Source organism: Mus caroli, unplaced genomic scaffold (assembly GCF_978045245.1).
Source record: "Mus caroli unplaced genomic scaffold, Mus_caroli_1 scaffold_8, whole genome shotgun sequence".
Taxonomy (NCBI): Eukaryota; Metazoa; Chordata; class Mammalia; order Rodentia; family Muridae; genus Mus; species Mus caroli.
This window is the reverse complement of record NW_028227263.1, coordinates 5,981,493-6,002,947: the sequence shown is the minus strand read 5'-3', so window position 1 is coordinate 6,002,947 and position 21,455 is coordinate 5,981,493. Positions and strand designations below refer to the sequence as shown.

Below are 21,455 nucleotides of genomic sequence, written 5' to 3'. Positions count from 1 at the left end.
CAGGACCTGATATCCTTGACTCAGGTCTTCATCTTGGCTCAAACCTGGCTCCATCTCTGCAGCCACTGCAGGAACTGACATTTGGAAAACCCTTGTTTTGTGTATTTTGTCTGCTTTAAAAAAATGTTTTGTGTGGGTATGTGAGTATAGTTACTGTAATTCTATCCTAGCTCCTAAGTATATCAGGTACTTTGTGTGTGCATGTGCGTGTGTGTGTGTGTGTGTGCATGTAAGTGCATGCACAGTGCAAATGTGTGAACCCATTCATGTGAAGACCAGTGGACAGCCTCAGGTGGTGTTCTTCAGGACCCATCCACCTTGTTTTTTGAGACACTGTCTCTTGCTGGTTTGGACCTTGCCAAGTGTACCACATGCCTATCTGATGGGCCCAGGGATATACCATCTCCTTTTCAGTGCTGGAGTTATAAGCACAAGCCACCATATCTACTTGTTTTTGTTATATGGATTCAAAGGTTCTAGGGGTAGAAGATGAACTTTTCTTCTTCTATCCAAGAGTATTTTCAGCTTCTTGGCAGGCTTGGCAGGAGGGTGCTAAGGTTCAAGGTGGGGAACAGACCTTGGACCCAGAGAACATATTCAAATTTCTTGACTGAACTATGTTCACAGCTCTTCTTTATATGGGTTTTGTGAAAACGTATATTGATTTTGTATATGTATGAAAATATATAGTGGTACGTGGTGTGTGTGTGTGTGTGTGTTTATAGGATTGGGTCTCACTGGGTAGCCTAGGCTGGCCTGGAACTCTGCATATTCCTGCCTCAGCTTTCCCAGTGCTAGGATTACAGGTATGCCACACTGTGTCTGGCTGGTTGTGTTTCAAAATCAGATCTGTCAGGCAGTGCTGTCCTGTACGCAGAATGCCTGGGGTGTGTAGGCTCAAACTTACATCTTGAAGGGACAGGAGCGCCTGGATTCTGTGAAATATTTCTTCTTCCTCAGATACAGCTTTCTGGGACAATGAGTACATCTCCAGATAGTAGGCAGTCTTTTGTTCCTCGTCTTTTTCCTTCTGAGCACATAACCTTCATACAGTATAAAAGTAGGGCTTAGAACAAAAGCTAACTCATATACTGTACTAGTATATGTTATACTGATTAATATAGAATACATAATTTTCACATAATTATGCTATACATTTTATTAGTTCTTAAAATTTTTGTAGTTAAATGTTTTACACATGAAAGTATTTTCAATGTGTTTTATTCAGTTTCAATGTGTGTGTAGAGTTGTTCATTTATGTGCACAGGTACACATAGGTACATGTGGAGGTCAAAGATCAACCTGGGTACTGTTCCTCAGATCTTGGCCACCTTTCTTTGGAGACAGGATCTCTCACTGGCCTAGAACCCACCAACTAGGCTAGACTGTCTTGCCAGCAATCCCCAGAGATCCACTTGTCTCTGCGTCCCCAGTGCCAACATTACACATGAACTCCACAATACCTGGCTTCTTTATATGGGGCTTGGGGATTGAATTCAAGTCCTCATACTTGCAAGCAAGTGGCTTACCAACTGAGCCATCTCCCCAGCCCTCTAAATACATTTTAGAACAAGATACTGGACTGTTAGAATGGCATGGTGTGTACAGTGTGAAATTCTATTTATAGGGGATCTCTGCCCGAAAGGTGTCTGATGAAGCAATGCCCCAGTTTCCACCTGCTGATTCAGTTATCTATTTTCCTGTCTTCTCGGTGGCCCACAGTGGCTGCTACAACACACCTGTGGGTGTGACCTGGGCGTTGGCTTATCATAGCTCCTAAACAGCATCATATGTAAAAGGCTTGTGGGTGTCTGGGGGGCAGGCAGAGGCACTGTGAGGAGCATTGGGGGGGGGGCTGGAGTGGGAGGGGAGCTGCATGCTCACTGGGATGCACAGATGTAGTGGTAGCAGGAACAGGTGCTGGGGACCCTGCAGGATGGCAGTGATGGGTTAGCAGGGAGGGAGTTGGGAAGGGAGATGGGCTTAGCCATATCTGAGGCTGAGGAAGAGCAGAGACTAGCTGGGAGAGCTCAAAAGTGGATTGAAAGCTGGTACAACCGCTCTGGAAATCAGTTTGGCGATTCCTCAGAAAACTGGACATAGTAGCACCTGAGGACTCAGCTATACCACTCCTGGGCATATACCCAGAAGATGCTCCAACATATAACAAGGACACATGCTCCACTATGTTCATAGCAGCCATATTTATAATAGCCAGAAGCTGGAAAGAACCCAGATGTCCTTCAACAAAGGAATTAGATACAGAAAATGTGGTACATTTACACAATGGAGTACTACTCAGCTATTAAAAACAATGACTTCATGAAATTCTTAGGCAAATGGCTGGAACTAGAAAATACTATCCTGAGTTAGGTAACCCAATCATAAAAGAACACACATGGTATGCATTCACTGATAAATGGATATTAGTCCAAAAGCTTGGAATACCCAAGATACAATTCACAGACCACGTGGAGCTTAAGAAGGAGGAAGACCAAAGTATGAGTGGTTCAGTCCTTAGAACAGGGAACAAAATACTCACGGGAGGAAATACAGAGACCAAGTGTGGAGCAGAGATTGAAGGAAAGGCCATCCAGAGACTGTCCCACCTGGGGATCCATCCCATATATGTTACTAAACCCAGACACTATTGAGGATGGCAAGAAGTGATTGCTGACAGGAGCCTGATATAGCTGTCTACTGAGAGGCTCTGCCAGAGCCTGACAAATACAGAGGTGGATGCTTGCAGCCAACCATTGGACTGAGCACCGGGTCCCCAATGGAAGAGTTAGAGAAAGGACTGAAGGAGCTGAAGGGGTTTGCAACCCCATAGGAAGAACAACACTATCAACCAACCAGACCTCCCCCCTACCTCGAGCTCCTAGGGACTAAACCACCAACCAATGAGTACACATGGTGCCATCCATGACTCCAATCGCATATGTAGCAGAGGATGGCCTTGTCAGTCATCAGTGGGAGGAGAGGCCCTTGGTCCTGTGAAGGCTCAATGCCCCAGTATAGGGGAATTCGAGGGTGGGGAGACAGGAGTGGGTGGGTGGGTGGGGAGCACTCTCACTGAAGCAGGGGGAGGGAGGATGGGGTAGGGGTTTCCAGAGAGGAAACTGGGAAAGGAGAGAACATTTCAAATGTAAATAAATAAAATATCCGATAAAAAAAAAAAGTGGCTCCTGCTCAGAAGGCAGACGCTCAGGCAGCTCCAGTGGCGTGGCTGGAGCGTGTGGTGACACACTTACCTCTTGATCTTTGCATGATCTAGTTTTAAGTCAACATAATTTTTGTAGTAGCCACCAAATAATAAGTTTTTTTCAACCTCCAACAGGTGATCTTCTAGTTCTCGCAGCAAAAATGGGCGCTCGTTAAATTCTTCGTCAGTCAGGTTGCAAGCAACCTGGATTTGAAGTTTCACACACCTGGTAGACAAGCGTGCCTTCAGGATTGTGGGATTGAAGCTTTTCCCACCAGATTTAAAAGCCCAAGACCACAGTGGCCCTCCTTCTGCCCAGGGTCCACCCAGGGACACTGAATCAAGGACCAATGCCACCCCTACCAAGATGGACATAATGCAGCCACGGCCCTGGATCAATAAAGTTACAATCTAACAGCCCCACCCAGGTATCAGATTTGCCCATGGAAAACCATTGCTGAGATGAGACTCGAGTCAGGAGCAGCTGATGAGACCCAGGGCTCACAGCATTTTCCAGAGAGGGAACCGGAGGTGCAAGGCAAGAACCCTCACATCTGTGGTCAGTGAGCTCGGGACATTTCTGGGAAAGGGCCTTGGAGTCTGTGAGTGATGTGTGTGGAAAAAGAGGGGATTCCCTGACAGCCCTCCATAAGGGGGCGAACCTCAGAGGCTCCAGGAGCCATAGGAGAGGCACTGTGGAAGTGTGGGCAGGCTGCAAGGATCCCCAGAGGGGCCTGCAGAGACACACAGACATGTGAGCCTCACAGAGCAGGTAATGAACTCATGGCCCTGTTGGCTCTGAGCCTGCCTGGATTTGACATGTGTCGCAAGCATGCTTGGTAGAGAATGTGTGGTAGAAGTGGCCACAGATTTGGTGCACCTGGCATCATCACCTGGCCTCTAGCTCCATGATGAGGAATTCCAGCAGGGAGACTCGGTTCGGCCTTTTGTTCTGGAGGGCCCTGAAAGTATCTATGAGTTTCTGAAACAGGCTGCAGACCTGGGCGTGGTGATCACATGTTACCATGTCACTGGTCAGACCTCAGCACATGCCCCTCCCCCACCCACCCCCCGACATGCACCCCATGTTGTACAATGGCTACCCCCAACTCACTGAGATTTCTTTTCTACGATCTTCGGAGGATAAGATGGCCTCAGCCAGAGTCAGGGTGGACTTGTACCAGAACTCCTCGGCTCCGCCCAGCTGCTGGGCCCTCTCAACCATGAGCATAGCCTGCGCATGGTTCTTTTCCTTGTTGGCCAACTCTGCTAGAAGCAACAGGGACTGGGCTTCTGAACAGATATCGCCTAGCTCCTAAACAGAGGGATGCATGGTACAGGATGGGCAGCTGGATGGCCAGCTCTATTCAGGTGGGTATGGCCACTACGTGGGAGTGGAGTCCTCAGGAGTGGAAAGTGTGCCCTGGGAGTCACAGGAGCCAGCCTGTGCTGGGTTTCTCTCTGCTCACTTTACCTGCACACTTGCTCCCTCCCTATTCCTCTACAGCTCTTCCTTCCCTGCCATCTTCCCTGTCCGGTCTTTTGAAATCCGTGCTTCTCTTCCCTCTTCAGCATACTTGTCCTATCTCTGGCACCTGCCCCTTTGTCTTGTCCTTGACATCTACACAGCTGCACCCCGGTGCCTGCACATCTCTGTTCCATCCCTACTACTTACCTACCTGTCCCCTCTCAGGTACCTGAGTCCCTGCTCTCACTCTATGGGCCAGAGCCTGGGCTCACAGCTCTCTGGTGTCACTGATTCCCCCACCATTGCTGGGTCTTCATCTTCCATCAAATGGCTCAGAACAAGCCATAGGCTGCTTGTGTCAGGGGCCGTGGCCTCATCCACCCACCGAAGGCAATTCTATGTCTGTCTGAAGGTGTTTGGTGGAACAATGGAGATTGGAACTTGGGAGAACGGCTTCATTAGAGCAGACAACACCAACAGCTTCTTCCGCCCATACTGTCTAAGGTCGGCTGTCTACTGTGGACACGGGTCCAGGATAGAAAAGCCCTGCCAGGTGTAGTTTGGAACTTCTAGGGTTGAGACACAAAGGGCCCACCCTAGGGAGGAAGTGGGCACTGGTGTCCCAGGCCTGGGTGCTAGTTCTTCTAGTAGGCAGCTACTCAGAGAAGAGCAGCCAGTGCGCCCAAGCCTGTAGAGAGCCGGGCTCTGACCAGTGCTCTGTAGAGGAATGCTAACTCAAGTCTTTTAGGGGAACTCAGTGGAGACCCTGAGAAGCCACGGATGCCCCTGAAGTCCTCAGATGAGAGATAAGAATACATCTGAAGAGTTCGGACTCAGGTCAAGATGGCGTCTGTGGAAATAGGTGAGCCGCCTTACCTGGAAAGCCCATTGGGCCTCGGACAGGAGCAGCCGGGCTGGTTGGTGCAGCTCCAGCTCCAGCAGGACCTCCCCTTTGAGCAACCACAGCTGGGGGTAGGACGTCCCCTCCAGGCCCTTTCCAGTCTCTCCATTTATCTTCAAGATCTGTGAGACACCATGACCCGAAGATGCTTTGTGCCCACCCAGTGTGTGTCCCACAGGGCTCATGGCCACAGGGATGTCCGCAGCATGCCTTCAGCCCCTGATTGTCTAGCTTATGACACACCCCAAGCCTTTGGGACTTTTGTCTCTCCTTAGTTACTCCTTCGACTCTCCCAATCCTGATTAGAGCAGCCGCTGAGCCACCTGGCTTGGCTGAGCTGCACAAGAAAGCGTTCTGAGGCTGGCAGGCCTGCCTTTGTGTACAGCTGTGCTTTTCTCTCCTGTCCATCCCAGTGTGCCCAGCAGCATACCCCACCTCCACTGTGGATGGGTCACTGGGTCCTCAAAGCTGAGCAAAGTTGCAGGATTGATCCTTGGCTACTCAGAGTTCAGGTTCCTACTAACAAATGGGTCGAACATGTTCCACGTGCTGACTTTAATGGGCTCACAGACAGAGCTGGCACTCTGAGGAACAAAGGTTCTCTGTGATGGCTACTATCTCCCCGGTTCACAGATGGAAGGGGACATCCAGCTGATGAGCTTCGAGAGTCGAGCCAGACCCCCTCCTTTTAGTACCCTTTGCCTTAGCCCAGGCCCTGAAGCACTGGGAAACACTCACCAGCTACACTCATCTCTAGCCAGCTGATTCTTTAAGTTGCTGCTCAGGCCCCAGGTGATCTGTTTTACATACACTTTTTTACTCCCCTGAGGAAATCCAGGGGCTTAGGGAGGGACAAACATGAACTGGGTTCTGAGTCTCCCATACATGAGTGTACGCAGTAAGCACGTCACAAATCCACTGTGATGGTTTGCTGACTTTGGGGGCAATCCTACACAAAAGCCAAGTCACTGTCATTGCTGGGTTTCACGTCCTGCTGTGGCAGCGCCACGCTAGGTCAGGGTCACCTCTGGGTCATGGATTCTACGTGGCAGTACCAGGCTTAGTCAGTGTCACCTCTGGGTTATCTGGATCCCTTGGGGGAAGTGCCAGGCCAAGGCAATGCCACCTCTGGGCTGTATGGATCCCTCAGGGCAGTGCCAGCCTACCTTGTCTTGCGCTATCAGTGCCTTCACCTCTACAGAGTCGGATAGAGTCAGCTGCTCATGCAGGGTTGGCAGGTAATCTTCCATCTCAGGTTCCTTGTTCTTCTCTTTTTTAAATGCAATCTCTTTTCTGCAGCTAGTGGAAGTGAAATAGCATCATGTAACAGAAGACTTGCAGTGGCTGCAATGAACAGTCTCACTTATAGTCAAAGAAATATAAGTTAACTCAGCCAAGAGAAGCCATGATTCACACATGTCTACAACCCCCCCCCCCCCCGCCAAAGTCTCTAGCTGGGCAGCACTCTGGTTCCCAGAACCAAGCCCTGCAGCCTGTTCGTTCTCTCTGCAACTGTCTGACAAGCTGACATGTGGTTTAAAGAGCTTCTTATGCGCTTAATTTATGTAGAGCAGACCTGCCCCTGGCAAGCTCTCCAGAAAGGTAAAACTGCTTAGTATGCAGGCTTTCCTATAGAGCAGTGGGGTGGCTCCTCCACCCATGGGTCCTCCTTCTCCTTCCCCACCTACCCCAGACCCAAGTCACACACCATACCACATCCAGAGTTGAGAGGTGGGCAATGCATCACAGTGTATCCAACATTATTGACACAAACCCTTCTTGTCAGTCTGAGTCATCCTTCTTTCTCCTGAGCCTACCTGCAGTGCTACCCACCTGCAGAGTCATCTACCTGCAGTGCTACCCACCTGCAGAGTCACCCACCTGCAGTGCTACCCACCTGCAGAGTCACCCATCTGCAGTGCTACCCACCTGCAGAGTCACCCACATGCAGTGCTACCCATCTGCCAAGCCCCCACCTGCAGTGCTACCCACCTGCAGTGCTACCCATCTGCCAAGCCCCCACCTGCAGTGCTACCCACCTGCAGTGCTACCCATCTGCCAAGCCCCCACCTGCAGTGCCACCCACCTGCAGAGTCACCCACCTGCAGTGCCACCCACCTGCAGAGTCACCCACCTGCAGTGCCACCCATATTGCAGTGCAGGCGCTCTGAGTAAACCAAGGAACAGGAAGAGGCAGGAGGCTCCCCCAGCCTTGGCAATTGCATTTCTGGGACCCGTCTGAGGGCAGGGAGGACTCAGTAAACACTCTCACACCCAGTCCAGGGATGCACAAATAAATGGTTGTGCTAACAGCATGAAAATGATTTGTGTAGACAGATACTTCTTGCCAAAGGCTGCAGAATAAAACAAGCTGTAGCAGACTTACACGCTCATAACTGACCAGGTGTGCAATGGCAAAACCCCAGAGGGGATTACTGTGGAGGGGTGGGGCCTGTAGGGATAGTCGTTCTCTTTCTTACCTGTTTTCTAAAGTTTGCACAAAGGCCATATAATTTATATATCAAAGGGGGGGCCACATTGCAGAAATGAATAATAATAGAACTATGTGTGCATTCTTATGTATTCTTAGGTGGTCTCTAAGTCTGAAAAAGGATTGCTACAGAAACTGTGATTGGCTAATTTAACTGTCAGACAGCCTCCTATAAGCCAACTACAAGTGCTTCAGAGCCACCCAAGAACCTGGAACCAAACACGTGCCTCACTGTTCAACACCGTCACTCTGGCACGCTGTGTGGAGGCTGGGGCTGAAGAAGGACAGCCTTTCCCCATCTTGACCCATTAATGACCTTTCTTTTCTCCATTGAGGCACCCACCAGCTCAGCAGTCCCCAAACCTGTCATGAAAGCCATTCAGGAGAGCCACACGGTTCTCTATGTCCTGCCCTCCCAGATGTTGCTCCACAGAGATTGCCCCCAGGCACCTCCAGGCACCAGACTGAGGATCCAGTAGCCACAGTGGTCCTGGACCCGAGAGGAGCGACACAGCCAACCTAGGGTTTCCTCAGAGCTGCCCTTTCCGGCCCCTGGGTGGTACCTTGCTGGAAGGAGGGGTCCCATGCCCAGGAGCAAGTGCTGCACACACCTGGCCTGCTCCATGTCCCCGAAGTATGCCTGTCCAATCACCTCTTCATGATGAGTTGCTGCGTAGTGCAATCTCAGATCAGAGCATACCTGTAGAAGTCTGAAGGGTTGGGGGTGGGGAGTGGGAAAGGGGGAGGCACTGTCTCAGAGGATGCTGTCCAAAGGAAGCAGTGCTGGACCAGCGCTTGATCAGAGAGGCTAAACTAAAAATGGGCACTTCAGTGTTGCAGTTTTGTTTTTTGTTTTATTTTAAGCTAAACCTGCTCTGGGGTTCTATAAAACTTCAGGTGACAATTTTCTCTGACGTTCACTCACGTGTTTTATGCACTATGTGTACATTCTGGGGCACCATTGGGCGGTAATAGTCAGGTGCCCTGCTGGGCTCTGCCAAACTCCTGCTTCCAGCAGGAGACTCAACTGAGGTTTTGTTTAAAGCACTTCATCTGGACATAGTTGTGCAAACACACTCAAACATCATCTGTGTGTCCCTCTTCCCCAGAGAGAGCCCTGTCACCCTGTCCTCTTTACCGCTCTCCCCTCCATTTCTCCTTCTCCTAGACCCTTGGTGGGAAGCACAATGTCCCTTGGTCCTTAAATATTTCCGTGTTCATTTCCTTAAAACAGGGAATCCTCTAAGGATCAGTTAAAACTTTACAATAAAGACACCGTTCCAATGTCTGGGTGTCTGGGTGTCTTAGGGGTTTACTACCTACACAATCAGGTACAGAATTGATATCTGAGGTGCTGCTTATTCTTATACTGCTTTAGACATGACTGTAACGTTCACCACCGCAGGGAAGGAGGAATACCAACCGCAAGTGGTAGAGGTCCGCGAGGCTCTTGCTCTCCACCACGGCTTCTGCAATGAGCACACCCAGCTGCAGGATTGGGATGCTGAGCTCATGAAGGAACATCTTCTGCAGGGCTTTGGCCAAATGGTCTATGTAGTACAAACTGTACGTCTGCATAAACACATAGCAAATGGTCACAGGCAGGGGTCACACACCAGTCTCCTAGAATGATGGTGAATAGTGACTGTCGACTCGATACGATCTAGAGTCACCTAAGAGACCAGTCTCCAGGCATTGCTTATGAAAAATTATCTACATTAGCTTAGGGACTCTGGGTTCCTTCTGTAAAGGGGTCTCTTGACTAGGTTAATTGAGGTGAGAAGACCCACACTAAATGTGGACTGGAGTCCTGAACTGCCTTATGAAGAGAAGGCTAGTTTGGCATGGCCGTTCATTGCTCTTTGCTTCCTGAATGCCAATGGACTGTGAAGAGCTGCCTCAAGTTCCTGCTGCTGTGACTTCCCCACCAGGATAGACCACACCCTCAAACTGCGAGCCAAAATAAATGCTTTCTCCTTTAAGTTGCTTTTCTCAGGCAACTTAACACCCAGCTTTGCCTGGCCCAGTGCTCAGCAGGTCTTTAACACGTTTGTGGAATGCTCTCTTTACAAGATTTACTTCAGTTGTCAGTACCAGAGGTTGGCCAAAGATCCACACAGAAGACACCGCCATTAAGTCATTAATTTCATGTTCCGTTTAATTTTTCTAATTAAAACTGATGTTCTTTGTGTATGCATACAACTGGGTATCTAAAAAAAAAATGAACAGCTAATACCTCCAGCGGTGTTGGGCTTGGTGTATGGGATGTTGGAGACATGAGATGAGCTATATTGATCATGAGTTTCTGGTAATTGGATAGCAAACCGGATATAGAAAAGCAGAGAACTAAGATCTGGAGGGCGATGGTGGCCTGGCCTGTGGGCACACTGCCCAGGATTAGTGTCAGAGCTTGGTGGCTCCTAACCCCTGTACACACGGATCATGTGAGGTACACTAGATATAAGCCTGGCTAGGCTATACAGGTGGAGGATGTTTGTACCGTGTGTGGGAATATTGTGGAGTACTAAGACCTCAGAAAAGGAAACAGTGTGGTTTTTTGTTTTTGTTTCTGTTTTTATTTTTATTTTTTTTTGTTTTGTTTGTTTTTTTAAAGGACACAAGGAAGCACCAGTCACAGAGGAAAAGATTCCTAATTTTCATATCATCGACGTTAACGTTTCTGCACAGAAAACTCCATCATGGGAGGAAAGGGTTCACAAAGTGACCAGCTGTTTACAGAACTGGCAGTGTCCCTCTCAGAACAGGCCTGTGCATTTCTTCAATTCCATAAGAAACATAGAAAATGTGCTAAATGATGGTGGTGTGCTGGCAGAGGACATGCCAATAGGGCATCCAATGTGGGAGATGCCATCACATGCATACCAGCTCTGTATGGCAAGGATGTGGACAGCAGGAGCTCTCTCACCAGGGACAGGGATGGAAGTCAGCACGGCATCCCTGGGATGCGATTTGCCAACCGGCAATGTTCACCATCATTGGAATGTTCCCTGCATCATGGTCCAGGGATGTGGATGCCAGTGTTCACTGATGCTTCCTTTGCAAGAACCATGAATGCTGTGTCTACGAGCAGGTGCGCACAAGTGCACCAAGGTCTGATTACTGAAGTAGATGTTGCAGCATTGAAAGAAAGGGTCTAACCTAGCTGTCCCCAAACAACATGGGTGCACTCCATCAACATACTGATCAGGACAAATATGCCAAACAATTCCAATCTCGTGAAGCCCCAACCGGGCAGAAGAAGGTGGGCAGAACTATAGACTCCCAAGGACATGGGGTCCTAATACATAGACCCCATGTCTATTGGCAAATCGCATCCCAGGGATGCCGTGCTGACTTCCATCCCTGCCCCTGGTGAGAGAGCTCCTGCTGTCCACATCCTTGCCATACAGAACTGGTATGCATGTGATTGCATCTCCCACATTGGATGACCTTTTGCGTGTAACTTTGTGTCAAAAGGGACTGTGCTCTGTGAGCAGACTGAGGCTTTGCCCAGGGTATAGCCGAAGTGTGTAATCTTGGAAGTGTCTACAAGAGCTGGGCTTGCTAGAGAGGATTGGATGGTCTTGGTGGTAGAGATGGGGTGTCATGAAGCATCCAGAGGGACCAAGTTTCTACTGATACTGTGATTCTTATGGTCATGGCTGCCTAATTTGAGAAGACTTGTTCACCGGGGCTAGGCTAGCAGGCAACAGCAGTACCAAGTTGGAGCATGGGTACCTGGGTATTGATGCAGTGGGAGGAGGCTTCTTAAAGACATTGGCAGCTGTTTGGAAGAAAGAGGATGTGGATAAGAGGGGGGCTTTGTAGCTGTGGGTGCTAATGGTGGAAAGCTGCTCCCCTTTCACACTCACTATGAAACTCCTACCCGTCTCCTGGGGTCCCTCTTTGGTGACATCTGCAAGAGAAATGCCAGCTGCAGCTTTAAGGGAGGGAAGCTGGGCTTGCCAGTCCCGTGGCAGAGACCTGGCTGGCTGCTCCGATCTACTCACGGGCTTCTGGAAACTTGATGAGTTAATCGTGCAGTCACTCTTGTCTTGCTTGAACACATGCAGCAGATCTTCAGAGCAGGAGTAGGAGGCCCACTCTCCTATGCTGGTGGGGATCTCATCCGGTGGCTTGTTGGAAGCTGAGGTTGAGATCTGTGAAAGAAAAAGCAACCTGTGGAGTCCTGAGACAGATGCCTCTGTGGCCCAGCATGGAGAGGACAGAGTCTGGAGGCTGTGGCCCTGTGGGTGGGGACAGCATGCCTTACAGAAGGTGAAACAGAAGAGTGGGGAGATCCTAAAACTCCTCCCCCAAGGTAAATGTGGTGGAGCTGGGATTCAGGATCCACAACTGTTACCCTCTACCTCCTGCCTCCAGCGAGGAGCCCACCACAAGGACCCACTCACCGGCTTCGTGTCCTTGACCTTTTCCTTCTCCTTCTCCTTTTCCTTCTCCTTCTCCTTTTCCTTCTTCTCCTTCTCCTCCTTCTTCTCCTCCTTCTTCTCCTTCTCCTCCTTCTTCTCCTTCTCCTCCTTCTTCTCCTTCTCATCCTTCTTCTCCTTCTCCTCCTTCTCCTCCTTCTTCTCCTTCTCCTCCTTCTTCTCCTTCTCCTCCTTCTTCTCCTTCTCCTCTTTCTTCTCCTTCTTCTCCTTCTTCTCTTTCTCCTTCTTCTCCTTCTCCTTCTCCTTTTCCTTCTCCTTTTTGGTCAATAGCAATTGTGAACTAACTGCTTGCAAATTCTTTTCTGGAATTAGTTTTATTCCTTCTGTCAAGGAAATCTGGGGGTGGGGCAAGTGGGAGTGATGGGAAATTATAAATTGGGAGCATTAAAAATAGGGCCTGTATTCCCCCCCCCCCTTACACACACACTTTCTGCTTCTAATCGGAGATAGCTCTTAGGTCTGAGGGAGTTGCTCAGCCAGGGTCAAACCTGGGAGCTCCCACAGCACGGAGCAAGCCTGGTCAGTCACTACAGGTTTTTGTGGTGGATAGGGTGGGTTTAGGGAGCGTTCTCTTCAAGGAGCCTCAAGAACTCGGGTGTGGCAGGGCCCAGCGAGATGCCAACAGATCTCTCAGCACAGGGAAAGAGATAGATGATGCAGGGGAAAACTGTCTGCATGCTTTTTACAGAGGACCTGCTAAGGCTCTGACTTCTCTGAAAAGAAAATGATACTATAATTTCCCAAAAGAGGCAGAGTCTGCTCTCAGGGGCTGGCTGACAGGATTAGTAGGAATCTTCACAGCTTAGCACTGTATCTTTAGCCTTCCCTTACCTGCAAGATGTGCTTGAAGAAGCTGTAGGCCATCAAGCAGTCATCTTCATGGGAAGAGGCACTTGGGGATGCCATCAAGGCCCGCAGGATGTGCACACGGGCCAGGGCCTCCAACTGTCTCACACTTCGAAACTGGTCCAAGGAGGCCGTCTGATTTGAAGGCACTGTACTCTCTGTGAGAGACTGGGCAGGGGAGGCCTGCCCTGAACAGCATGGTGGGTGTGAGTCTGGGACCATGAACTGAATTAGGCCCAGAGATAGCCTCCCCCACAACCTACAACACTGACCCAGCCCCCTGTCAATCACCACACACCTAGTGATGTGCTGCTGCCTCCCTGGACTGGAGTTTGTGCAGCAGGGCTACCTTTCCACACGGCCTTCCCTGGGTCCCAGACTTCTCTCTCTGAATCTGGGAGTCAAGGAGGCTCATTTTCTGGGAAGTAGACGGCTGATGGCCTTGGACTTGGTACCCATTCAGTGCCAGGCTAGTGTCCTGAAGCCTCCACACCAATTAGAGTGGTATGCCACAGGCTGACCTGCTCTGTTTTCTCCCTAGCTAGCTTAGTGTGCGACGTTCATCTGCGTGGGTTAAATGCTGAGCAGACCCACAAGCGCTGGCACTGTCCACTCTGCCCCTTTCCCCACTCCTAACTGCTATAAGCCAAAATGAATGTATGTCTGCATCAGAGGACAATGGTGGCCCAGCAACGGTCCTACTATGTCTTGCTGAAGGGCCACGTAGGGTCTCCAGTATAGTAGTAGGTCAGGGAAAGCTATCCTGGTCACCCTCACCTTCCTTCTTGGGTTCTGGCTCAAGGGAGTCTTCATTGGGTTTCATGGAGAGCAGAATCTCGATTGCCCAATCCAGGTGGTCAAACACGTCATCCAGAGGGAACTGCTTGTAATACATCCACTCGCTGAACTCCATGATGTAGTCCACCTTCTGCCAGTTGTTCTCTGGTTTCTTTGGGACAAGACAGAAAAGCATCATGAAGTATGACACTAATCAGGTCAACATGCCATGAATTAGAATGGGGAGGCCTATGACAATGAGACTTGACGGTGTAAGACTCCCCGAGGGCTCCAGCTGTGGACAGAGGTATGGCAGGAAGACAGGAGTTTGGCCAGGCCCCCCAGGTCCTCTGCACGCTTTGCAAGTGTCCCACTGTCCCCTGATCTTCCTCACACCACTCCAAGTCTCCATTAGGAAAAGGGAAGCTGCTTAGGGCTCCCTGCAAGGCTGTCTGAGCAATCTGAAGCCTTGGATGGGTGGCTCTGTGGTTAAGCGCTCTATAACTCCCTCCCCACACATGCACAGCTTGTATCTAAACTATCAACAGCTTCTATAGCTCATTGTGTACCTGTGGGAGGGGTTGTCAGGGAAACTACAGCCAAAGATGAGGCATGATATACATGTGACCTATGACCATTGGAAAATGCAGGCCAGCCTCAAAGATGAGAGGTCTAGGCAAGCCAGAGTTTTAGTTTGCTGGACAGCTGCTGCACTCTCCCTTCCCAGGCCTCTTCCGTGGCCTAGCCTCGAGGTGTCACCCCCACACTTTTCAGGACCTATAGTCATGGCTCTTTCACCTCCATAATGCTAGCATCCCTTCAGGAAGATGGGAGGCTAAGACAGGAGAATGCCCAGAAGCTTGGGGGGTCAGCGCCCCTGGTATACACAGTCGACTGCTTCAAACAAGGTACAAGATGAGGACTGATTCCTCTGATCAGGTTGTCCTCTGATCTTCATAGGCATGCCGTGGAACACATGAACACACACACACACACACATACACACACACACACACACACACACACACACACACACACACTTATACATCACACACATATCACATACATAAGTAGATTTAATTAATAAGTAAATAAAAACAAAATTCAAGGACGAGACTCAAGGTCACTGAAGAGCAACCTGCTTTCCGTGTGCAGCTGCTGAATATATTGAGTTCTCTGCCCTTCTTCTAGCACAACCTGGTGGCCTTCCCTTCTCAGGGGGCTGCCCTTCCAGCTTCCTCAGTGAAAGCGGGAAAACAAGAGTTTAGTAAGGTCCCCCAGGTCCTCTGCACCCTTTGCATCCTACCTGTCTCACTGGCCCCTGTATCTCCTAACACTACCCCAAGCCTCCATCATGAAAAGGATGCTGAGCAGGGCGCGCTGCAAGGCAGGAAGTGACTTACTGCCTGATCCCAAAACCCAGCAGGAAAACAGAGAATGACCAGTTAGTTGGTCTAAAGAGCAAAATCCAGGGGCTCCATTGAATCACATACACTAGCGTCAGGTCTCTGAAGCCACAGCCTGTGCCCTGCACGAGCCTTGCACCTTTGCTGTGAGCTGCCCTGGTCCTTGCAGCATCTAGGACCTCACAAGCAGGGATGTGCTTAGGGCCCGTGAGACAGACCAGCCTTCCAAGGTGTCTCCTCACATTCCAGACCTTTCAGTTCAGAGGCTCAGGACACTACTGGTCCCACACTCAGGACTTCAGGGAGCCCCCTGTGGGCCTCACTCACAACAACCACTGTCATCCAGTCAGAAACCAGAGCCCCTCCCACCGAAGCGCATGGAATGGAATGTCTGTTTTGGCCTTTGGGTAGTAGGGACAAGACCTACCTGTTCCAGCCTGTTGCATGCAGATCCCTGCTTGCTCTGCAACCACAGGCCCCAGAGAGCCCAGATATTTATCTTGAGGTTCTTCCCACGCTTCCCAGTGGTGACTAAAGGGCAAATCAGCAGAAGGGAGGCTCCAGCCTCAACCAGGGCTTACTACACAGTGACATCCTCTGAGCTGACCCGCGAAGACCCCCATTCTTAGGCCTTTCATAGGATTATCTCTGTAATGCAGACACAAATCCACCCACCCTCACCAGAATGGCCACCACACAGACCTGCAGTGCCTGGATAGCATTTTGATAGCAGCTCAACTCTCCACAGACGGTTTTCGAGTTCTGGGCCAGGCGGTACCACATGCTTGCCAAGTAGCTTTCCTTCTCATCCTTGAACTTCTGAATTTCCATGGTGAAGTTCTGCCCAAGCTTGGCCTTCACAATGACCATATGTTTGAAAATCAAGCTGAAGAGGAGGAAAGGATGGGGCAATGTTGGGATGCATACACGTGGCATATAGGATGGCCATTGCCTATGTTCCTGTTGGCAGGGATGGGACAAGATAGGGACCTGGCTAGGGTTTTGTGCTCTATATCTGGTGAAGTCCTTTGGTGGAAAGGTAGAGCGGGGAAGCCCAGCCGAGGCAGTGTGGAGAGCATCCCGGGGTGCTCAGGGCGAGGGCACTCACAGGCGGTGGGCTGTCCTCGGCAGCACTTGCACAGCCTCGTCCAGCACCTTAAGACCCATCTCCCAGTCATTCCGGTCAGCGTGGCTGTTGAAGAGCAGAGTGTAGAGTGCAGCTCGGAGTGTGAGGTCATCCTCAGCCCCTGGGGTAAAGAAGAGATGGGGCCTGAAAGGGGCTGGGCAGCCAGCTCCTTTCTAACTGACTGGGTACCGTCTGACTCCACACCCCTGACTTCCTTCCTCACAACCATGTCATAGTCTTCCATTCACACACAGGCAACAGATGTTGCCATGTAGGGCTGGTGGTAGATCGGTGTGGGCCCTGCCCACAGCCCACCATGACTCGGGCACTCCTCTGTCTGAGGGGACCAGTTCCAAGTGCCCCTCCTGGTCGCCACCACTCTCTGCACACTGGCTTCGAGTCCCCAATCCCCCACAAGCGCTCTTTTCTTAGAAAGCCTGTTACTTTTCTTTTAATCTAAAAATAAACAACATGAGCACGAGGAAATAGAAACCCGATCTTCCCTCTGCTCACCCCAGTAACATTCAGAGAAGGCTGCAGGCCCTGCCACCAAACTTGTCACCTATCTCCAGGGCCAACCCTGGCCACGGTCAGCAGGGGTCCTGATTGTCTTTTTGCTGTTGTTCTCATGCTGACTGTCCTAGCATAGGGGATGCTGGTCAAGGACTGAACATGCCCATAGCTCTTGCCACAGGTTGGTGGCTCTGACAGCTTTCTTCTACTCCAAGATAGACTTGAAAAACCAGCTAACCTCGGGTACTTGGGGACCTCATAGTTCCTTTGGTATTTGAGTTTATTATCTGAACCTGTTAGCTCACTGCGGGGAGGGCGCTCTGTGCACACTCATCCACAATTCTGTGTAGCCTAGCCTCCATCTTCCCCCTTGGTCCCTAGTTTGATGCACTGAGGTATATGAGGTCCATTGGGGTGTTTCACCAGTCAGTGGGTAAGAGACTTAGGGCAGAGACCCTTCTTGTCAAACCTCGCTGCCATCCAGCAGCAGGGACAGAGGGCTTCTTTTCAGTGCTGTCCTTACATACAGAGGCTCAGGCCCAGGCCCGGGGGTGCAATGCTGGGGAGAGGCAGTGAGGCTGGAGAGAGCGGAGCCCTGAGCCAGAGGGCTTTCCTCATCTGACTACCCAGCTCTAGCTCCTCCCCACGCTGGACGTGAGGATTTCCCACACTGTTACTCCTTCATTCTCTGCCTTTCTCATCTGTTGCTTTTTTGGGTCGGTTTGAAAGTGTGCTTCCCTTTTCAGAATTTCTGCTTGCCCAACTTTACCTTCTGATGCTTCTCGTCTGGATTGGAAGGTGGTTTTGTTGTTGCTGTTTGTGTTTGAGAGGAAGTTTCACTAATTAGCTCTGTCTGTCCTGGAACCATGTAGACCAGGCTGGACTCTGACTCACAGCGACCTGTTTGCTTCTATTCCCTAAGTGCTGGGATTTAAGGTGTGTAATGCCACATCTGGCCCAGAATGGGAAGGCTTTGCTTTGTTTTGTTTATGTGTATTTTATGTTTTTGCTTGTTTGTTTTGTCTTGTTTTAAAGACTTATGTCTATGTACAACATGTGTGACCATGCCTATGGAGGCCAGAAGAGGGTATCTGATACCCCTGGAAATGGAGTTACAGATGGCTGTCGACAACTGTGTGGGTGCTGGAAATTGAATTTGGCTTCTCTGGAAGACATCAAGTGTTCTTGACAGCTGAGTTACCCCTCCAGCACCAAGAGTGGGAATTTTTGAAGCCATGGACTCTCTGACCCTACCCAATAATGGTTTCCAGGGGTGAGTGCAGTTTGACTTCCAGCTTCTGTCTGGCTCCTTATGCAACAAGCTGACTCAACTGGGGGAGTGTGAGCGAGGTCTGCCTCTGACTATGTTATCTGTATTGCTTTTCTTTCAAACTCTGTCAATATTTGAAATGCTGGGGGTTCGGTACACTGTTTACTTACATATGGCCATGCATTTGTTCTTAATTTGGAATCGGTTTTGCCTATGAATAGACTAGCATGCTCAAGGCAGGGTCCACTAATCTATTCTGCAGTGTCAAATACACACGGGGCTCTTGATTGCCAGGGAATCTTATCATGAGAAGAAAATGTATTCTTTTTTTTAAAAAATTGAAATCTCTGTTGTTCTGAGGTCAGAGTGGTGTCTTCCTGTCCCTGTTTTGCCGAGGAGGGCGCCTCCACGGTTTTTTCAATGGTAGAAACACGATCAAGGGGAAGACAGGACACACCTACCAGGTGAGGCTCTCCACTTTGGTAGGATGGAGGACCTGGGCTGGGCGTTCTCTGTTCAGAATAGGTTTTCATAGGAGCTTAAGGGAAAACATCAAGTGAGAAGTAGACATGCTCATTGGCATGGTCCCAATTAAGGTGCCTCGTGTGAGGACACAGGATATGAACCACTGGATGCCCGAGCTCCCAAGAGCTCCCGTTTTTTTTTTTTTTTTTTTTTTTTTTCCCATTGCCCCGAGGCTACCAACCTGGGAGGAACTGGATTTCAGGGGCTGTCCCTCCAGTCTGGAAGTCAGCTGACGGCCACTGGTGCAGAGGCAGGGTTTTATCTGTCTCCTTAAGTGAAACAAACAAGACAGCACCTGTTGGAGGAGGCTGATGTGTTCCTCCATCATTAGTGTCAGTCAAAAACAAAAAGAAAACAAATAACCAAAGAGAAAAAAAACAAAACAAAAAACAAACAGAAATAGCCACAAAATTTCAGAACATACCATATATGCCACATGAGTACAATATCATACATACATACCACATCGTGTATCATGTATCATATCATATCACACCATACTACACATGGACCATACCATGCACATCCTATACATGCCAAGACCTCCTATGCCATACAAAAGCAATGTCATATCACACCACACTGTACCACACACTCTCATACCATATACAACACACCAGCTTGTGCATACAACATCCTACTACATACAATATTCCATGCACACCACAGCATACATAATACGCAACCATACACATATCATATCACACATATATTGCACCACACATAACAAATTGTAACCAACACACCACACCATGCCACACTTCTAAACCATACACCAAACGCACACCAACCCCCACCCCCACCCCCACCACCCCTCCCACAGGGGCTGTGTTCACTGAGAGTTATGACCCCAGTCAAGCCATGCCCCAGGGCAGCCATACTCTGCGGGAGTTATGCTGTGGGGTTGTCTTTTCCTGTGAGTCTGGCCAGGCCTGAGGGTAAAGGTCTCCTAGCAACCTAGCGTGTGTCCCTGTGGCACCTGCTTCTTGTTCTCTGTCTTGTTGATGATGCTGATGATTCTCTGGAGGGATGCCTTGGCCTTCTTCCTGTTGGCTGGTGAGGACAGAAGTGGGAGCCATGTGTTCCAGTAGTGCCGGGCGGCCATCATCACCAGGGAATTGCTGTTTGCTAGACCCCCAAACCTGAAATGACATGCCTGGTCTAAAAAACCCAATAGGCTGCGCGGGCTGCTCGCCCAGACCCACACCTTTCCCAGGACTAGGAAGCTCTTTCTACAAAGGTCTTGTAGGGGAGGAGTGGAATCAGGGTGGTCCAGCTCTGGGACTGTACGGCAGGCACCATGGTAGTGCAAGCCTTGTGTGCCACCTCCCTAGCTCCTCAGGTGCCGACCACATCCCAGGGCAACAATGGGCTCTCCTAACCTGTCCCTTGCTGTGCCCACCTGTCTCCGTTCCTTAAGCCCCTGGATGCTTTGGGACCCTCTGGACATCCTTTGCACCCCCTTAGCTCACAGCTCTATTGAGTTTCTCCCATGGATGCCCCGGTGTCTGTGAGCTCAGCTGCGTGACAGGATGTCGGCAGAGGCCTGCTGGTACCACATGATTCCTTCCTCGGGATTCGGTAATGTCCCATAGCACCATGGTGGCACTACACAGGCTTGGCTTCCCCCTATACTTAGCCAAGCCAGCCTATCCTCCCCCTCCCCGTTGCATACCTGGCACTTTCTACAAAGGCCTTGGCTGCTGCTAGCCGTAGCTGCTTCCTGCCTTTCAAGTTTTCCATGATGCTACGGCCCTGGATGCAGGACACCATACACAGCATTTCTGCTGCGAGCTTGGCGTTGCTCCTGGGGAGGACACAGAGCAAGTGAGGGGAGAGATGGGAAGTGATGCATGCTGCTCTCCACTCACTGCAAACGTGATCCTTCCACCCATTGCCCTGCAAAGGCATCCAAAGACGGAGGCGCACTTCTACCTTATTCTGTGCTTTGGGGCGAGTGATTCTTCTCCTTCTGGCCTCCTGAGGCCATCCTTACCAGTGAACTGAGATGCCTACGTCTAGCCTGGGTGTTTGGGACACTCATTGTGGAGATGGTCTTCCATTCACAGAGATACTACATAGCGAGGTTCATTGCGGCTTCTGGAGATACCCATGCACAGAGACTTTCTGGGGATGTGGGAATCAGCTCTGTGGGTGCCTGGCTGATGGATTCTCAATTACCCTTATGAGAGACCCCAAATCAGAACTAACTGGCAGACTCCAGCGAACCCACGGAACCATGAGACAGACTACTTAACTGGCTTTTAGCTGCTAGTTTCTGGTGGGTTTCCATGCATCAGTGGGCCAGCAGAACCATCTGTTAGGCTCAGCCAGGCTGTTTCCTGGGCTCAAAACAAAGTCTTGTCCCAGGTGGTCTGTACTCTGTACTTAGAGGTGCACACAGGCCTGCAGTACCATCTCAGAGCAGCACCTCAGCTCCTCACACAGTCTCCGGTTTCCCAAATCCAGGGGAGCTGTG

At 50.2% G+C, this 21,455-nt stretch overlaps 1 protein-coding gene across 2 annotated transcripts in view; it reads right to left on the bottom strand.

Moving 5' to 3' along the window:
* The window catches only part of Cfap46 (cilia and flagella associated protein 46), an 84,478-nt gene that overhangs the window by 25,630 nt on the left and 37,393 nt on the right, over positions 1 to 21,455 (bottom strand). For both annotated transcript variants that reach the window (XM_085841190.1, XM_021167336.3), the window contains exons 23-39: positions 20,652 to 20,783; positions 19,956 to 20,118; positions 19,158 to 19,245; positions 16,651 to 16,789; positions 16,245 to 16,428; positions 14,137 to 14,308; positions 13,345 to 13,547; positions 12,478 to 12,849; positions 12,076 to 12,225; positions 9,489 to 9,637; positions 8,677 to 8,775; positions 6,741 to 6,873; positions 5,550 to 5,696; positions 4,320 to 4,520; positions 4,099 to 4,205; positions 3,255 to 3,431; positions 908 to 1,043 (exon numbers count right to left, since the gene is read on the bottom strand). In XM_085841190.1, the coding sequence (XP_085697316.1) occupies positions 908 to 1,043; positions 3,255 to 3,431; positions 4,099 to 4,205; positions 4,320 to 4,520; positions 5,550 to 5,696; positions 6,741 to 6,873; positions 8,677 to 8,775; positions 9,489 to 9,637; positions 12,076 to 12,225; positions 12,478 to 12,849; positions 13,345 to 13,547; positions 14,137 to 14,308; positions 16,245 to 16,428; positions 16,651 to 16,789; positions 19,158 to 19,245; positions 19,956 to 20,118; positions 20,652 to 20,783 (2,752 nt within the window). The remainder of the gene's footprint in view (positions 1 to 907; positions 1,044 to 3,254; positions 3,432 to 4,098; positions 4,206 to 4,319; positions 4,521 to 5,549; positions 5,697 to 6,740; positions 6,874 to 8,676; positions 8,776 to 9,488; positions 9,638 to 12,075; positions 12,226 to 12,477; positions 12,850 to 13,344; positions 13,548 to 14,136; positions 14,309 to 16,244; positions 16,429 to 16,650; positions 16,790 to 19,157; positions 19,246 to 19,955; positions 20,119 to 20,651; positions 20,784 to 21,455) is intronic.